Source organism: Lepidochelys olivacea, assembly GCF_965140295.1.
Source record: "Lepidochelys olivacea isolate rLepOli2 genome assembly, chromosome: 21".
In the NCBI taxonomy this organism is placed as follows: Eukaryota; Metazoa; Chordata; order Testudines; family Cheloniidae; genus Lepidochelys; species Lepidochelys olivacea.
In genome coordinates this window covers 17,280,950-17,296,220 of record NC_140431.1, presented here as the reverse complement: position 1 = coordinate 17,296,220, position 15,271 = coordinate 17,280,950, and the positions used below count along the sequence as shown (strand labels likewise).

General features: G+C 55.0%; 1 protein-coding gene across 1 annotated transcript; it reads right to left on the bottom strand.

The window, feature by feature from the left end:
* Window positions 1-2,382: 2,382 nt before the first annotated feature.
* On the bottom strand, window positions 2,383-12,653 carry GPR61 (G protein-coupled receptor 61). Its single transcript, XM_084611365.1, has 3 exons — window positions 12,579-12,653; window positions 4,679-6,727; window positions 2,383-3,274 (listed from the first exon to the last, which is right to left on the bottom strand). Exon 2 carries the CDS (start codon window positions 6,329-6,331, stop codon window positions 4,958-4,960), a length of 1,374 nt encoding a protein of 457 aa, XP_084467491.1. The 5' UTR covers window positions 6,332-6,727; window positions 12,579-12,653; the 3' UTR covers window positions 2,383-3,274; window positions 4,679-4,957.
* Window positions 12,654-15,271: the final 2,618 nt, after the last annotated feature.

Here is a 15,271-nt window from a genome sequence, read left to right as displayed (position 1 = left end):
GAGCAGAAGAGTGAGCCAGTAGCAGACCCATGGCTAGAACACAGCTGCCCTGCATCCCCAGGCCTGAGCTGCCTCTGCCTGTGTCTCTGTCTGTCTGCACTATCCGCTGTCACAATCATTCACACCAAGGCCTGTTTCCTGGGCGTCTCACAGTACTTCACACTCGTTAGTGCCCATGTCACTCCTGGGTGCTAGACCAACTGGCTGAATTGCTCACCACTCTGGGGAGGTGTGTAAATGAGTCATAGAGCTCTTAGGGTGCTCCATGGCAGTCCAGGCCAGAGGGGACCCCCAGACCACTGTCCAAGCGCCTGTATCCCGGCCCACCAGCATCACCCAATGCCCGAAATGAGACCCAGCTATTACAGCCTAGGCCCCTGGAGGGGCACTGCCCATTGTTACAAAGACACGGAGGGCCATGACTCACCCAGAGAGACTAGGGCAGCGTTTCCCCTGCTCTAACCACTAGAGACCATTGCCTTCCCTCTTGATTATCCCTTGTGTGTGGCTACTGGACACTGGCTACCAAGCGTGCAGATGTCAGTTGCAAAACTCCCCTTCCGAAGGCAGCAAGTTTGCAGGTGATACTAAACTGGGAGGAGTGGTAGATACACTGGAGGGCAGGGATAGGATACAGAGGGACCTAGACAAATTGGAGGATTGGGCCAAAAGAAATCTGATGAGGTTCAATAAGGATAAGTGCAGGGTCCTGCACTTAGGACGGAAGAACCCAATGCACAGCTACAGACTAGGGACCGAATGGCTAGGCAGCAGTTCTGCGGAAAAGGACCTAGGGGTGACAGTGGACGAGAAGCTGGATATGAGTCAGCAGTGTGCCCTTGTTGCCAAGAAGGCCAATGGCATTTTGAGATGTATAAGTAGGGGCATTGCCAGCAGATCGAGGGACGTGATCATTCCCCTCTATTCGACACTGGTGAGGCCTCATCTGGAGTACTGTGTCCAGTTTTGGGCCCCACACTACAAGAAAGATGTGGAAAATTGGAAAGCGTCCAGCGGAGGGCAACAAAAATGATTAGGGGGCTGGAACACATGACTTATGAGGAGAGGTTGAGGGAACTGGGGTTATTTAGTCTGCAGAAGAGAAGAATGAGGGGGGATTTGATAGCTGCTTTCAACTACCTGAGAGGGGGTTCCAAAGAGGATGGCTCTAGACTGTTCTCAGTGGTAGCAGATGACAGAACAAGGAGTAATGGTCTCAAGTTGCAGTGGGGGAGGTTTAGGTTGGATATTGGGAAAAACTTTTTCACCAGGAGGGTGGTGAAGCACTGGAATGCGTTACCTAGGGAGGTGGTGGAATCTCCTTCCTTAGAAGTTTTTAAGGTCAGGCTTGAGAAAGCCCTGGCTGGGATGATTTAGTTGGGGATTGGTCCTGCTCTGAGCAGGGGGTTGGACTAGATGACTCCTGAGGTCCCTTCCAACCCTGAGATTCTATGATTCTTCCTCTGTCCTGGGGCTACAGCCCCTGGCACATTTCACTGGGGTGGTCTCAGGGGAGCCCACCAGCCTGCCAGGAAACATCACTGCATCCCACTGCTCCAGGAGGAGCCAGAGCCAGAGCTCACAGCCAATAGCAGCTCTCTGCCCCCCAGGGTCCTGTGCAGGCGGCTGGGTGAATGGATGAGGAGGCAGGACTCCTGAGTCCCATTCCCGGCTTTGCTATGAGCTCGCTGCCACGCCACCAATTCTCTGTCTTCGCTGCCCCAGCTGTAATGCAGCCGGGACTAGCACTTACCTACCTCTGTGACGGGCTTTGAGATCCCTGGAGAAAGGGCCCCAGCTGCCTGCTCCTCCCAAGGATTGCATCTGAGTTCAGACTCTGAGCCTGTGGTGAGTCAGTATCCTCATCCCTGGTACACAAAGGAGGAAACTGAGGCAAGGAGCAGTCTTGAGCCTAATTTTCTGAGGTGCTGAGCACCCAAAGCTCAAACAGGGATCAAGGGGAGGCTGGGGGCTCAGCAGCATGGGACAATCAGGCTATTTCCTTGAGTGCCTCAAAGTGGATTTGGGAGCCTAGGCTCATGCCCATTTGGGGGGCTCTTGGCCTAGTTACGGGCCCAAGGTCACATGGGGCACAGACTGCAGTTCACCTGACTCCGGATTTGTGGCCAGAGCCCTGTGCTGAAATCACTGGACCATGTCCCGTCCTGAGCTCAGCTACAGCTGATAAGGCCAGGAGAGAGAGAAACTAGTTTTCATTAGAGCAAGACCCACCTGGCCACAGCTAAAAGCCCCATCGGAGCAGGATGACATTCCTGGCATCCTGTTCTGGACCCTTTGTTCTGAGCGCCAGGGCTTGGAGCCCACCAGGTCCCATGCAGGCAGGGAGCCATGTTTCGTAATAAAGAGTTTTATTTGGTGCTCCAGGTTGAAATCATCCTAAATGAACGTCCTCGAGTCCTAGCCCTCGGAAGCAGTGACGACGGAGCTCAGACGGTGCTGCTCGGCTGGATGTACTGGCTCGCCAGCTCAGCATGCAGGACCCGCCTGGAGAGGGCGCTCCCAGCCAGGGCGAGCCCCTGCAGGCTCTGAGGTCAGGACACCCCCCAGCTGAGATTAGTGCATAATCTTATGGCAAAGGTGGCCAGGCCTCTTCTCCTGGCTATTTCCCATTCTCCATCCCAGCTGGGAAAGGCTCGCTGATTACAAGGGGCCCATCCGTCCCAGTTCTGTCCACGCCTGGGGCAGTTTTGCCAGAGATCCCGGCAGGCTGAGGCTGGTTGGCTGAGCAGATCTTTGTTCACGGGCTGAGATGTGAATGCCATTCTCCTCTCCGGCCCTCAAGAGCAGAGATGAGACAAAATCAGAACCCCTCTCCCCGCCCCATCGCCCTGCACTGAGGGGGCCGCGGGGGGTGTCAAATAAATAGGACCTGGATCAGAACCACTCCCTTGTTCGGCAAACCCAAGGCCTGACCACTGAGGTCTTGCCAGACCTAAACCCTCCACATGTTTTGGTTGACAGAGTTGGGCAGGGCCAGACCCAAGCAGACAAGGTGGTTGGATAAATGCAGCTTGGATCCCACTTGCCCCTAGCTTGGGCCATGTGATGGGTGAAGACTCAGGTTCAGCCTGGCTCTGATCAGACACGACCCCACGATCAGCTGTTCCTAAGTCTCCGCCAGTGATCAAAGATGCCATGAGGGGGCCAACCAGTGGGGATGGCTTAGCCCTGCAGCTGCCCCGCTCACGCGTCACATGGGCTCCTTGCGTTAGAGTCCCCTTTGCTACGGGCAGACAAACCAGAGGGGGCGGTTCTGGAAGGGAAAAGATGATTCATGTCAATACAAACAAATCACTGTCACTGTTCCCTTCCCCTACCCAGCACCCCGGAAAGCCTGCCCTGGAGCACTGCTTCCCATGTAGCAGTGGCTCTGTTCTCTGGGGCGAAGGCTGTATCTGATGTCTGAGCTGGGCCATGCATGGGCGGGGGCTCCCCTGGGGCTCCAGGGCAGGGGATCCAACCCCAGGCCATGAAGCAGCTTTGGGGGACAAGGCGGGAGAAGAGTGTGGGTTGAGGGGAGCATAGGGCCCAGCACTTGAGCTGCTGGGGAAGGGGGAAGAGACCCACAGTGGCTCCCAGGGCCCACCTCCCACTGGGCAGGTGTCGTCAGCCCAGCAGCACTTCGGAGGAGTTTGAGACAGAGCAAGGGGCCTGGGCCAAGCTGAGGAGGGATTGCTGGAAGACCAAGGGATAGGGAGGCAGATTGCACTGGAGCCTGTGCTAGGTTCAGGGTGTGCCCGGCGGGAGGCTGCCTTGGAGTCTGGGGGCGGGGTGGGAGGAAATGGAGCTGGATCCTAGGAAACCCCTGTCTCACGGCCTGATCAAAGGTCACTTGTTCAGCTACATTCCCTTGAACTGCTTCGCCTGAGTCTCCACCTGCTCCTTCCACAGACACGTGGCTCCGCCGTGCCTTGTCCAAGGCCTAGCTAGGAGTGTCCTGGCTCAAGCTTGTGCTCTCCCTCCTCCTCGAAGGGATCCCAGTGGGGGAAAATCAGGGAAGCGGCATGGTGGTGGGGATCCCAGCTGTCCCCCTTTTCCTATTTGGATTAGGGTGGCTAGGTGCTCAGTTTTCGACCAGAACATCCAGTCGAAAAGGGGACCTGACAGTGTCCTGTCAGATCTACTGACTGGACACCCAAACTCTGGTTACTGTGGGTGGGGAAACTGCGCCAGCCCCTACTCAGCTGGGGCCGCCTCCTACCTGTGTAGGGCGGCTGAAGCTCCCATTCCAGGCTTTGCAGGTGAGTCCCTCCTGACTCTTGGGGGGCAGGGGGAAGGTAGGAGGGGAAAACAGCGAGTGATGGGAGGGACGGAGAAAGAGAAATGAATGGGGGCAGAGGAAGGCAGGGGCAGGGTTTGGGGGGAATAGGCAGAGCAGGGGTGGGGCCTCGGGGAAGAGGAAAGGGCAGGGGAGGTTCTGGCATTCCTGCTGGAGTGTCCATTTTTTAAAATATAACCCTTCCTGGGATGTAGGTAGGTTCACACAGTTGGGGGGTAGGGATCAGATCAGAAAGGATTAAGAGGATATTGAATTAGAGACCCCCCCCCAAAATCAACGCTCTTTTCATAGACCCATAGAAACATAGAGCTAGAAGGGACCTCAAGAGATCAGCTAGTCCATCCCCCCGCACTGAATGAGGGCCTTTTGGAAACTTACAAGAGACAAATTGGAAATTCCAGGGAATTTTTAATCCAAGAGGCTGTTTCTGCTCCAAGTGGAAAAGGGAAAAATCATAGAAACGCTACGATATTGATCTTAGCCAGCCAAAATGACTCAGCCACCAGAACCAGCTGCTTGTCAGCGTGGGCGCTCAGGTGGAGAGAGGACACGTCAGTTGCCACGGTTGTGTTTATTAGGAAATCGTGCCCTGTTGACAGCTGGGTTTTGCATTATTCCACACATCAGAAAGACTAGGTTGTCAAGGGCAAAGGTCTGCTACGGCTCGGGCTTGGGTGTGGGCGCGGCCCGGATGTAGCTGTCGGAGACCGTGATGTGCTGGTCGAGGAACTCCGAGGTCTCCTCCGCAATCTGCCCAGGTATTCGGAAATCTATGCTGGGCGGCTCCCTTTTGGGAGAGGCAATGTTCCTGCTCTCTGTGTTGCAGCCTGTCCCCTGCAGGAACTGCAAGAAGTTCTCCTCGATGGAGCCTTCGCGACTGGGCAGCCGGAGGTCCTCCTCTGCCGGCTGCTTGAAGAAGCAGGTGAGGTGCCTGCTGAGCTCCCCACGGATCTGCCGGTTGAGGCACCCGTAGAAGAAAGGGTTGGACGTGAAGCAAAAGTAGCCAATCCAGGTGACCACACTCTCCACTTGCCGGCCCGGGAAAGCCTGAGAGCTCAGCGCCAAATAGAGATGGAAGGAGAAATAGGGCAGCCAGCAGAAGAGGAACTGCCCTCCGACTGCTAGGAGAATGATAGCAGCCTTCCCACCCCCAAACGTCCTCTGAGGGGTAATCCGAGGGGCACCCGAGCTGGTCACCATGGTGGACCTGCTGCTGAGGGATTCTGATCGCTGCCGCGGCGTATCCATCCAGGTGGGGAGCGGGCCATGGTGCATGGCAGCCACCCTGGCCACCTTGAACATGCTACAGTAGACCACTAGGATGATCAGGACGGGCAGGAGGAAGTAGAAGGTGGCGAAGAAAACCACGAAGAACTTGCAGTAGGAGCTCTGACTCCACTGCAGCGAGCAGCTCCGGCCACTGTAGGCTGGGGAGGCACTGACACGATCCGGAGAGAGCCAGCCCAGGACAGGGATCACGGACATGACCACCGCCTTGATCCACACCCCCACCAGGACGCAGGCCGCCAGGCCAAGGGTCATCTTGACCTCGTAGCGCATGGGATGCACCACATAGTAGTAGCGCTCCACGTTGATGGCCGAGATGGAAAGGATGCACGAGCTGGTGAAGCAGACGCTCAGGAAGAGGTAGACACGGCACACGGCCTCGCCGAAGATGGTGCTGTTGAAGAAGGCGGAGCTGGACAGCATGGCCAGAGGCATGAGGGTCAGGGCTGCCAAGAGGTCCACCAGACAGAGGTGGAAAACAAAGACAAATTTCCTCAGTGCTGGCGTCTTAATGATGACAGTCATCACGGCCACATTGCCCACGATGGCCGTCAGGTCAATCAAAAGCATGAAGAAGAGCCCGATGGATTCTGAGGCCACGTCCCTGGTCTTGGTGTCCAGGGTGGAATTGGGGTGCATGGTGCTCTGGGATGTATGGAGAAGCCTTCCCGGCCTGGAGGAATTCCATACCCACTGGGTAGGGAGTGAAGGCTCCATGGAGACTGGTGTCGACGCCCACGGCATCTCCCCTCACAGGTCCATCATCCATCCTATTTTGGGTCCCCTAGAGTAATCAGAGAGAATTAGCCAGCAGAGAGGGAGCAATCCCAGCTCACAGACTCACATTCTGGCTGGCTCCTTCACCAGCTGCCAAGCCCCAGAGGACAAGTCCATGCTCCAAGGGCATTTACACTTCCCGATGCTGCTGGATTACACTGGCCATCCTGCTGCTCAGCTGCACCGAATTTGGCACCCTTGTCTGTGTCTTGCTGGATTGTGCTTGGGTGGGTGATGCCCGCTGGTCCAGAAAAGCCATGGGATTGCAGATGGGGCTGTGCACTGGCTAAGGGTCTCCTGTCTGTTTTCAGCCCTCCTGGTATCTCATCTTGCTGCTTGCTTTTCCCTGGCAAAGCTTAGCACCTACAACGAAATGTAATTCCGCGTTAATCACTGCACTGGCTAAGCCGAGAGCCAGGGCCAAACCCTGAGCTCATGCTGATAATGGGAATTTTGCTAAAAGGGCGGACATACCAAAGCACATGCGTACACTCAAGCACGTTCGTAAGTGCTTTGCTGAATCAGGGACACAGATCTGAGTAGACACCGAGGACGGTGCTCAGGTTCTGCCCCCCAAGGTCCTAGCTGATGCTGCTAATCCATTAAACCACTTTGATTTTGGGAGGATTCCAGCCCCTCTGCTGCTCCAAGGGCTCCTCCCAACTTTGGACCTTGGTTTCCAACTCCAGGGGCATCCCCTAAGCTCCCAAAATGGACAGGGTAGAGAGACCCATCTATCATTATTAGGGATTGGGCGAGATCTTCCTGGGGGAGGGAGCAGGGGCAGGGGCAGATTGCCCCATGTCTGCCTATTACTGTGGGTTTCCTGCACCTTCCTCTGTAGCAGCTGATGCTGGTCACTGTCCCAGACAGGATCCTGGACTAGATGGTCCGTAGCTCTGATCCAGTCTGGTGGTCCCCAGATCCCTACGTTCCTTTCACCTCACCAGCGGGGCCTGCTGACCCTGCAACAAATGTCTTAGGAGTTCTGGGTTCTCTCAGGATTCTCCACCGTCCTGTCACACTGGGAGCCCCAGGGCTGCCTTGAACTAGTGAGTGGCTGCTTCATACCCCAGATCTCAGGAAAGGCAAAGGAAGGATGAGTATGCTCACCCAGAGAAAGAAACCATCCACAGAGGGCCAGGGGCATACCTGGCTCATGGTGGCTGATGCCCCATCAACCTCCTCCGGCCATCCCCACCTCCCTGCTCTCAGCGAGCCCAGAAATTGGCCAAGATCCTGGGCTGGTGTAATCAGCACCGCTCCACTGAAGGGCCATAGCTCCACATTGATCATTGAGCAAAGTGGATTTACACCAGGTCCTAGCCCTGGGCCCCCAGCTCTCACTGGCCTCTGTGCTGGCTGGGTCTGCGCCTGTGCTCACCAGATCTCATCCAAGGGGCCTGTAGGTTTCCGAGTGTTCGGGATTCCCCAGTGTATGAGCATCCAGCATATTGCCGGGTATGTTCAGTGTATTCCAGGGGATCTCCTGTTTCTTGGGCATCCGTTATATTTGAGAGGTAGCCTCATTATCGGGGGCCTGGGGTGTTCCATATGCCCTGCCTCCCATCCTCAGGGAAGCAGTGAATCTTGGGAGTCCCCCGTTATCAGAGGTCTAGCATATTTCATGGGCTCGTGTATGTCAGTGGGTTCCCATTCCTGGCCATCCCAGCATTCGGGAGTTTCCTGTCACTCAGACACTCGCTGGCGTTGTCCTCACACAGGGAGTGGAAGTGTCCCTTGTGGAGTCTCTGCCCAGTTTACAAAGTATACCAGAAAAATAACCTCCCTGAAAGGACAGGAGCTGGGACTGTCCCCCTGTCAGATGGTAAACTAGTACCTTGCAATCACACAGCACCTTCCATTCCAAGGGAATTCCAAAGCACTTCACAGGCTTTAGCTAAGCAGGAGTCACTTTGCTCACAACTGAAATGCAAACACTTCTCGAGTGGAGCACAGCAGCTGTTTAACAGCACACCACAACACTGCCGAATTGCTGAGAACAGAGAGTGAAGAACATGTCCACTTGAAACTACAAGGGGAATTTAGGCCATCCGAATGTAATTACCTAACCTGGAATATGACCAGGACATCAGGGTTCACATCCTTACCTTTGGGAGAAAGCACACTAAGATCTTCCATGCTAACAACAGAGATCAGAGCCCCACTTTCTGAGAGGTATAAAACCCCACAGGACTCAGGGGATCTGATTCTCCAGTGCCCCATACTTGATACAGTTGTTTCTACCAGTGCATCTTGCTGCCAGAGCTTCATAAACGGGCCTCAGTATCACTGAGAATCACAGTGCTGGTAGGGTGACCAGATGTCCTGATTTTATAGGGACAGTTCCAATTTTTGGATCATTTTCTTATATAAACTCCTATTACCCCTGACCCCCATCCCAATTTTTCACTACAGTCATGAGAGGGGCTCGCCAGCCACAGTAGGAATCCACCTCCCCGAGAGGCGAGAGCAGATGAATTCTTCTGTTGCCCTAGTGCTGTCTACACTGGGGGTCAGGTCAGCTGACTACATCACTCAAGGGGGTGGATTTTTCACACCGCTGGGTGATGTAGCTGGGTCGACTTAACTTTTTAGTGTAGACCAGGCCTTGAAGAGCCATCTCACCCTGTGACACCAGCATCAGGGTTTGTCTACACTATGGAGGCCAGACCACCATAATCCCATAGCATAGCTGCAGCCTATGCCGCCGGAAGGGGATTTCTGTCACTTAGGAATGCCACCTCCCCGAATGAAGTTAGCTATGTCAACGGATGTCCTCTTCCACTGATGGAGCTGTGTCTGCGCTGGGGGTTTAGTTGGCATAGCTACCATGCTCGGGGGAGGATTTTTCACATCCCTGACCAATGTAGTGATGCAATACAACCTGTCAGCGTGCACCCAGCCTAAGATAGTGCACCAGACGCATGCCGCTTGATGAAATTAGCCAAAATGGAAAAAAAAAACCCCAAACATCAATGCCTGATCTAAACTTAACACCGATTGACATATTTCAGAGGAGCAGCCGTGTTAGTCTGTATTCGCAAAAGGAAAAGGAGGCCTTGTGGCACCTTAGAGACTAACCAATTTATTTGAGCATGAGCTTTCGTGAGCTACAGCTCACTTCATCGGATGCATTTGTTAGTCTCTAAGGTGCCACAAGTCCTCCTTTTCTTTTTACTGATTGACATAGCGACTTCCCTCAGGGGTGTGGAAAATCCACACACCGAATGCTCTAGCTGAGCAGACCCAGCCCTCCAGTCTAGATGCAGCTAGGTCGGCAGGAGAATGCTTCCATCCAGGTAGCTACCACCGCTTGGAAAGGTGAATTCTTTACAGTGATGGGAAAACCCCTTCTCTTGCCATAGGAACCATCTACATCACGGTGCTACAGCGCCATAGCTATGTCACTGCAGCGCCCGTAGTGTAGACATGGCCTAAACCTCAAGCACTGTATAAAGGCAGGAACTTACTGCCACCAGCTGTGGAAACGCATGTGACTCCAAAGGGTCTGGGCAGAGCCAGTCGAAGGAACTTTGATGGAACCATATTCCCTGGGAAAATGTAGTTCCACTGAAATCGAAACACTCTGTGAAACTGGTCGATTTTGTTCCAATTTTATTGGGGAGAGGAGGGAAGTTGCAGCAATGTTGCAATGTCCCATTTTGACATTTTCAGAACAAAACATTTCAATATTTTGTTTTTAAACAACTTTTCATTTCCGCTGGTTTTGGTTGGTACAATATTCTAACATCACACAAAGATAAAAAAAAAATCAAAGCACAAGGGACTGGACATTAATTTCTTTTCAGAATTTTCCTGAGTGGAGAATTTCAAAATGTTCAGTTTTCCCTCTGATTCGGAATGAAGCCAGATTTTGAAATCTCAAAAAGCTTTGCAGCACAGAACTCCCATTCTCCTCGCAGATCTAGTTCTGGGTGCTGAGATGCCAGCTCCAGCAGAACTATGTATCCTGAATCTCATGGCGTGGGACAGCTCAGACACACCAGATCCTCAGCTGGTGATCACTGGCCTTGCTCCATGGACTCCAATGGAACTAAGGCTGAAGATCTGGCCCTAAATTTTGATTCCTAAACACAGAATTGCTCTGATGGAAAACTCCCCCACAGGTGAAACAGTGGTGAATGTATCTGCTGGAAGCAGCACCTGGGGAGGAGGGCACCTACAGGGAAAGAACAGACAGGGCAACATTTCAACAAACAGTAACAACATTTGCAGCCGTCTGAATAGTTAGATATTGACCACTGATGGGATTCAGCACTGCAGCTGTTACCAGCTCAGGAATCTGCTGAACGGCCAAGCATCCCGAAATGGGGAACCAGCAGCGCACGGCCTGGCTTGCACCATAGCACTGACCTGGAAAAGAGGGTGGTTGGGTTCTGTACAATTAATGTTACTGCCGATTAAAAATGCCAGGCCTAGCTCTCAGCAAGATAAGGCTTCTCTGTACTCAGCTGGTAGTGGGAAGGGACCTGAAACTGGGAGTAATTTACGCCAACTGCAATATAAAGGGGCTAGAGCATAAATGAGAAGTGGGGCTCAGCACCCGCTAACAGTAGGCTGGGGAACTAGGGTAAGCCCTGACTCAGAGGGAAGAGCGCCCCCTACTGACTCACCCACAGCAGCACGCAACACCTAGCACCATACTGTGGCTTTGGGGTCAGCACTGACTCCACACATAATGCTCCTTACTGCCCAGTGCCCCCAAGGGCCATGCTGGAGCCGTGGAGTCAGCCCCCTATTGAATGACTCACCTGGCCCCGCCGTGCTTAGTGCACAACAGTGAATGGGATCTCAGCACAAATGGGCCACTGCAGTTTCCTACTGGCGCTGCGGGCGCCCAGTGCTGGCATTTGCAGGCTGTAGCTGGCACAAAGCGGGGAGCAAGGGGAAATGCATGCAGTCCAGATCACAAAGACTGTGAGGCAGTTCTGCCTTTGTGTGATCCACACCGGCAACTTCTCCCCCAGTCCATGTAGCCACCCATGACAACGGAGGACGTCCACCAGCCCCCAGGAGCCCGTTCCCCCCAGAGGAGCAGCGTGGTAGCAAATGGGCGACTCTGTCATCAAGCACCTTTCCTAGCAGAGGAAACCTGTTCAAATTCAGCACATCCTTCCCCTGCCCGCCCCCCTGACACTGGTGGATGTTCCTGAGGCGAAGCGCTGTGGGACAGGAAAGGCAAAGGCACTGGGATAGGAACACTGGGGAATGCTCACGGAGTCACACCCACTGGCCCTATGGCTGCAGTGGTACTGATTGGGATCAGGGGTCTGTCCGTTCTTATGCTTCAGGGCGCCGGCTGATCGCCAGCTGGGGGTCAGGAAGAACCCCCTTTTGGGGGAATGGTATAAACCAGTTAGGTATACTACACGGGGTGCACTACCCTTCATCTGTAGCCTCTGGTGTTGGGCACCATGAGAAGCAGGGCACAGGGCGAGATGGCTGGCTGCTGTGTTCTGTGTTCTCTTTCCCCTGCCCATCCCCAGCTCCCTCCGCTCTCCCCAGCAACGCGCCCTCCCCACTGCTCCGATCTTGGGCCTGATCAGCCCCTCAACACAGGATGCTTTGCTCGCCCAGGCCCCTAGGCAGGCTGCCCTCTACCCTGTGGACGCCCACCATGGTGTTGTGCCCAGCTCACATGAGCCAACCTGAAGAATCTGAGGGTGACCCTCCTCCCCTGTTCCTGCCCAGGCTGCCCCCACAGCCTCCCATTGGGCCCTTCACTTCTATCCACTCGCCCTTCCCTTTGCAGGGGCAGGATTCTTACCCTGGGCTTTCCACCTGCGCAGCGAGCCCCAGCATCCTGCCAGCAGGCCCCGGCCAGGGGTGGAAGGGAAGAGAGCCAGACTAGGAGAGCAGAGCGGCATCCAGCCTGGCCCTGCTCATTCCTTCGCCCTGGTGCTGCTGAACTGGCTTCCAGCGGGACCCTCTGAAGGGCTGCCTCCACCCAGCTCAGGTCCTCGCCCCTCCATTAAAACTGATCCTAGAGTCCCTGGTGGCCAGAGCTCGGGTGCCCAGCTCCGGTTCCACACCAGCTCCTTGAGGTTTCAGTCAGGAGACTGGACTTGGCTCTGTGCATTTCTCCCATTGACCGAGACACTCCAGATACCTGGGGATGCAGAGAGAAATGCTGCAGCCTAGCCAGCCCCAGCCCTCTCCTCCTGTCCCCAATCCAGGCATCAGCTCCTACCTTTCCCTGTGCAGCCTGCCAGAGTACTGGGGACCTCTCAGCTGATGCTCCTCCACGGAAGATGATGCACAGAGTCACTGCAGCGAAGGGTGAGAGGCAGCCAGCAGCTTGGAGATCATCAAGGTTTCTGGGTCCTAAAGGCCTCCTGGTTTGCAGTTTGGTATAGCTGGTCCTGCCCGGTCCACGGCTCACACCAGGGATAAGGAGTGCAGGTCAAGGCCTTGCAAAGCATCCAACCGCCTTCTAATGCCAGGCCAGACCCACAGCGTTCCCATGAGAGTCAGAACCATTGCCTTTAGCAGCTTCCTCCAGGCTACGTCCGGCTTCTGCCAGCAGGGCCTGCACCGGGAACAGCATGTCCTAGCATGGGGCTTGCTGCCCAGCGCTCTCTAATGCCATTGCAGAGATGGGACTTGCTCAGCTGATGGAGGACAGCACTTCCAGGAGCAGATGCCCCTGCTACCACATTGGGCAACGGAACGTGCCCAGACCATGAAGGTCAGAAACTCCAGCAGCACAGCACCCCCTATCCCTGGGATTGGAAGGTAGAGGAGGGTCAGCATATGAAGGCCCCATCTCCACTACCTTCCAACGAGCCTGCAGCCCGGCTTCCCAGCCTACCCCCATAATTCTAAGTAGAGCTACCCTGGGCCAAAGCGTGCAGAGAGGGGTGAGTCTCCCCTAAAGGAGAACAGCTGGGGGTTTGCACCCAGGCATAGTCCATGATAGGTCACCATGAACTCAGCCGTCCTCTTCCCATCGTGTCACCAGGTCACTCTGGATGGACGAGAGGATTTGGTTGTGGCCCATCCCCTGTGTTTAGCTAACTCCTCTGAACCCAGACCACACACAAATGATTTAAAAATGGCAATAGCATGATCCAGCAGGGAGGGCATAGGCCTGGGAGTCAGGACTACTGGGTTCTGTCCTGGCTGGGCCACATATACCCTGCAAATTGCATCCCCCACTCACTCTCTCTCTGTGCCTCAGTTTTTCCCATGTAATAAAGGAGCAATGATACTTACTCTCCTTCATAAAGTTGATTGCTAGAGAAGACAGGTGTGTTGTTACCTCTCCTGTGTAAGGGACAGGACCACAGGTGAGGTGCCATGGGGATTACACAGCCCTGGCGGCCCAGCCCAGGGGCAGACACAATGTAGCTGGGGTAGGTGAAGCTTTAGTGGGCGAGAGAGGCACTTCCCTCAGGAAGCTGTAGTCGTGTAGGGACAGCCTGGAAGAAGGCACAAAGCCCAGGGTGGGGGCGGGGGGAAGGACACAAGGGAATCAGAAAAGAAGGGTTAGGGCTTAAACAATGGGCAGGGGCAGGGGCAACCTCTTCAAGGAGAGGGGGAAGATGGGTGGTGACCCCCCAAGGAGTGGGGGATGGGGGCAGCAGAAAGGGCCCCGTCTGGAGTAGAGTGGAGGAGGCAGAGAGGGGAGTGGGGAAGGCCAGTGCGGCAGAGCAGGGTTGAGTTGAGAATGGGAGCGGTCTGATATCTCAGCAGCAGCATTGGGGAGTGAGGGAGGGACAAGGAGGAACCTGGGGCTGGGGGCTAGATGTTAACAGGGAAAGGAGGAGAGTGTTTGGGGGCAAGGCACTGTGTAGGAGTCTATCCCTTGAAGGCCAGGGGCCCTGGTTTCCAGCCAGGGAACACCCAGCTTGGGCAACAGCTGTGGGCTAGTGGACTAAGCACAGGGCTGGGGGCCAGGACTCCTGGGTTATTGTTAGTAGTATTGTCACAGCCATGCCATGCCTAGGGCTCCAGCATGCCAGGCGCTGCCCAGACACCTGGAGTAGGAGACAGTCCTACTCTGAAGAGCTCACAAGCTGAGAGAAAGGAATCAGCCCCATGTTACAGAGGGGGAATTAAACGTGGGGAGCAGAAGGCCTAGGTTCCCAAAGGGATTTTAGGTAGCACAGCACCTAACTCCTAGATGCCCTGCTGTTCAGGGGAACCTACCCACAGCCCCACGTCCAGCACATGGGGAGAGCCAAGTGCCTCGGAAAGGCATGCAGAAGCCAGCCAGGGTGAAATGCTGACGGCGTGGGGCTTAAAGCCTCCATTCGCACAGGAGCCTAGTGCCTAACTCCCTTTGGTCTGGGCCTTAGGTACCCTAGGGACAGGGTGGTGCCTGCCTCCACTCAGGCTTCCCAGGCCTGACCCCTCTCCTGGTCCTGACCCAAAGTCTCCTGGGGAACCTGTGGTGGAGGCAGGAATTGAACCGAGCTCTCCTGAGTCCCAAGCTGCTGGGACCATCCAACCTCTGCTCCCAGCTCAGCTACTGCCTCTCTGGGCACCCTGGGTAGGTCATGTCCCCACTTTGCCTCAGTTTTCCCTTGGATTGCCAACCCTCCAGGACTGTCCTGGAGTCTCCAGGAATTAAAGATGAATCTGCAGTTAAAGACTATGTCATGCGCTGAAACCTCCAAGCGTACGTCCAACCAAAACCGGCAACCTTCTCTGTAGCACGGAGCCAACAATGCACAGGATTAGCAGCAGCTCTGGGAATGGCACATGGAAATGGAGAAACGACGCAGATTAAACCATTCAGAGAATAAACTCTCTGGTCCCTCCAACCTCTCCCAGGACACCCTGGCAGCTGGGCAGGGCCACCCAGGGCAGGTGCGTTTCCTTCTGCCCGGAGCTGGGCAGGGCCACCCAGGGCAGGTGCGTTTCCTTCTGCCCGGAGCT